The sequence below is a fragment of the Condylura cristata genome, unplaced genomic scaffold (genome assembly GCF_000260355.1).
Source record: "Condylura cristata isolate star-nosed mole 26May11 unplaced genomic scaffold, ConCri1.0 scaffold00015, whole genome shotgun sequence".
Taxonomy (NCBI): Eukaryota; Metazoa; Chordata; class Mammalia; order Eulipotyphla; family Talpidae; genus Condylura; species Condylura cristata.
Window position 1 is genome coordinate 222198 of NW_004567116.1, and position 1579 is coordinate 223776.

General features: G+C 72.1%; 1 protein-coding gene across 1 annotated transcript in view; it reads left to right on the forward strand.

The window, feature by feature from the left end:
- CPSF1 (cleavage and polyadenylation specific factor 1, 160kDa) overlaps window positions 1-1579 on the forward strand; it is a gene marked incomplete at its 3' end in the record, with an annotated part of 10723 nt that overhangs the window by 4154 nt on the left and 4990 nt on the right. Inside the window, exons 6-14 of the mRNA XM_012725106.1 lie at window positions 35-177; window positions 257-396; window positions 467-577; window positions 644-737; window positions 820-907; window positions 989-1111; window positions 1189-1240; window positions 1310-1404; window positions 1488-1562. Coding sequence (XP_012580560.1) covers window positions 35-177; window positions 257-396; window positions 467-577; window positions 644-737; window positions 820-907; window positions 989-1111; window positions 1189-1240; window positions 1310-1404; window positions 1488-1562 — 921 coding nt within the window. The remainder of the gene's footprint in view (window positions 1-34; window positions 178-256; window positions 397-466; window positions 578-643; window positions 738-819; window positions 908-988; window positions 1112-1188; window positions 1241-1309; window positions 1405-1487; window positions 1563-1579) is intronic.

A 1579-nucleotide genomic window follows, 5' to 3' on the forward strand; every position in this document is an offset into this window, starting at 1 on the left:
GGCGCCGCTGAAGCCCCTCTCCGCCCCCAGGCAGCGGTCCAGTTTCCTGCCCAGCTACATCATTGACGTGCGAGCCCTGGACGAGAAGCTGCTCAACATCGTGGACCTGCAGTTCCTGCACGGCTACTACGAGCCCACCCTGCTCATCCTGTTCGAGCCCAACCAGACCTGGCCCGGGTAGGGCGCCGGGCGCGTGGGCGCGCAGGCGGCCGGGCGGGGGTGGGCCTGGCGGCCCGCTGACCGCCCGCTCCCCCAGGCGCGTGGCCGTGCGGCAGGACACGTGCTCCATCGTGGCCATTTCCCTGAACATCACGCAGAAGGTCCACCCCGTCATCTGGTCCCTCACCAGCCTGCCCTTCGACTGCACCCAGGCTCTGGCCGTGCCCAAGCCCATAGGTGGGGGTGGGGGCCTTTGGGGCGGGTGGGCGTGGGGGCCCCGAGCCCCGCCCACTGGCCCTTCCTGCAGGCGGGGTGGTGATCTTCGCGGTCAACTCCCTGCTGTACCTGAACCAGAGCGTGCCGCCCTACGGCGTGGCCCTCAACAGCCTGACCGCCGGCACCACCGCCTTCCCCCTGCGTGAGTGCGGGCGGGCGGGTGGGGGCGGGGGGCCGGGGTCTGCGGAGCCCTGACCGTCCCTCACAGGCACCCAGGAGGGCGTGCGCATCACCCTGGACTGTGCCCAGGCGGCCTTCATCTCCTACGACAAGATGGTCATCTCGCTCAAGGGCGGCGAGATGTGAGTGAGCCCGCGGTCAGCCCTGCACCCCCCAGCCCCGAGCGTCGTTGCGGCCGCGCCCCAGCTTGCTGTCCCTCCGCAGCTACGTGCTGACCCTGGTCACGGACGGCATGCGCAGCGTGCGGGCCTTCCACTTTGACAAGGCGGCCGCCAGCGTCCTCACCACCAGTGTGAGTGGCGGGCGGGGTGCGGTGGGCGTCGCAGCCCGGGCAGGCCGTGTGGCCCTCACTGACCGCCAAGGCCGCCCACAGATGGTCACCATGGAGCCCGGGTACCTGTTCCTCGGCTCCAGGCTGGGCAACTCCCTGCTCCTCAAGTACACGGAGAAGCTGCAGGAACCCCCCGCGGGCGCCGGCCGCGAGGCGGCTGACAAGGTGGGTGCTGGCCTCGGGGCGCCCCGGCCGGCGGCACTCACCAGCCTTGGGGCGCTCACCACCCTCCCACCTCACAGGAGGAGCCGCCCTCCAAGAAGAAGCGCGTGGACGCAGCCACCGGCTGGTCAGGTGGGTGCAGGCCCGAGAGGGGGGTGCTGGCGGGGTGGGGCGGCAGCCGGTGACCGGCCGGCGCCGCAGGCAGCAAGTCGGCGCCGCAGGACGAAGTGGACGAGATCGAGGTCTACGGCAGCGAGGCCCAGTCGGGCACGCAGTTGGCCACCTACTCCTTTGAGGTGAGCCCGGGGGTGCCCCCGCCCGCCCTTGCCCGACCCCGCCCGCCCCCCACCGTGCGCGAGTCGGCTCTGCCTGCCTGCAGGTGTGCGACAGCATCCTCAACATCGGGCCCTGCGCCAACGCCGCCATGGGCGAGCCCGCCTTCCTGTCGGAGGAGGTAGGGGGCGGGGCCGG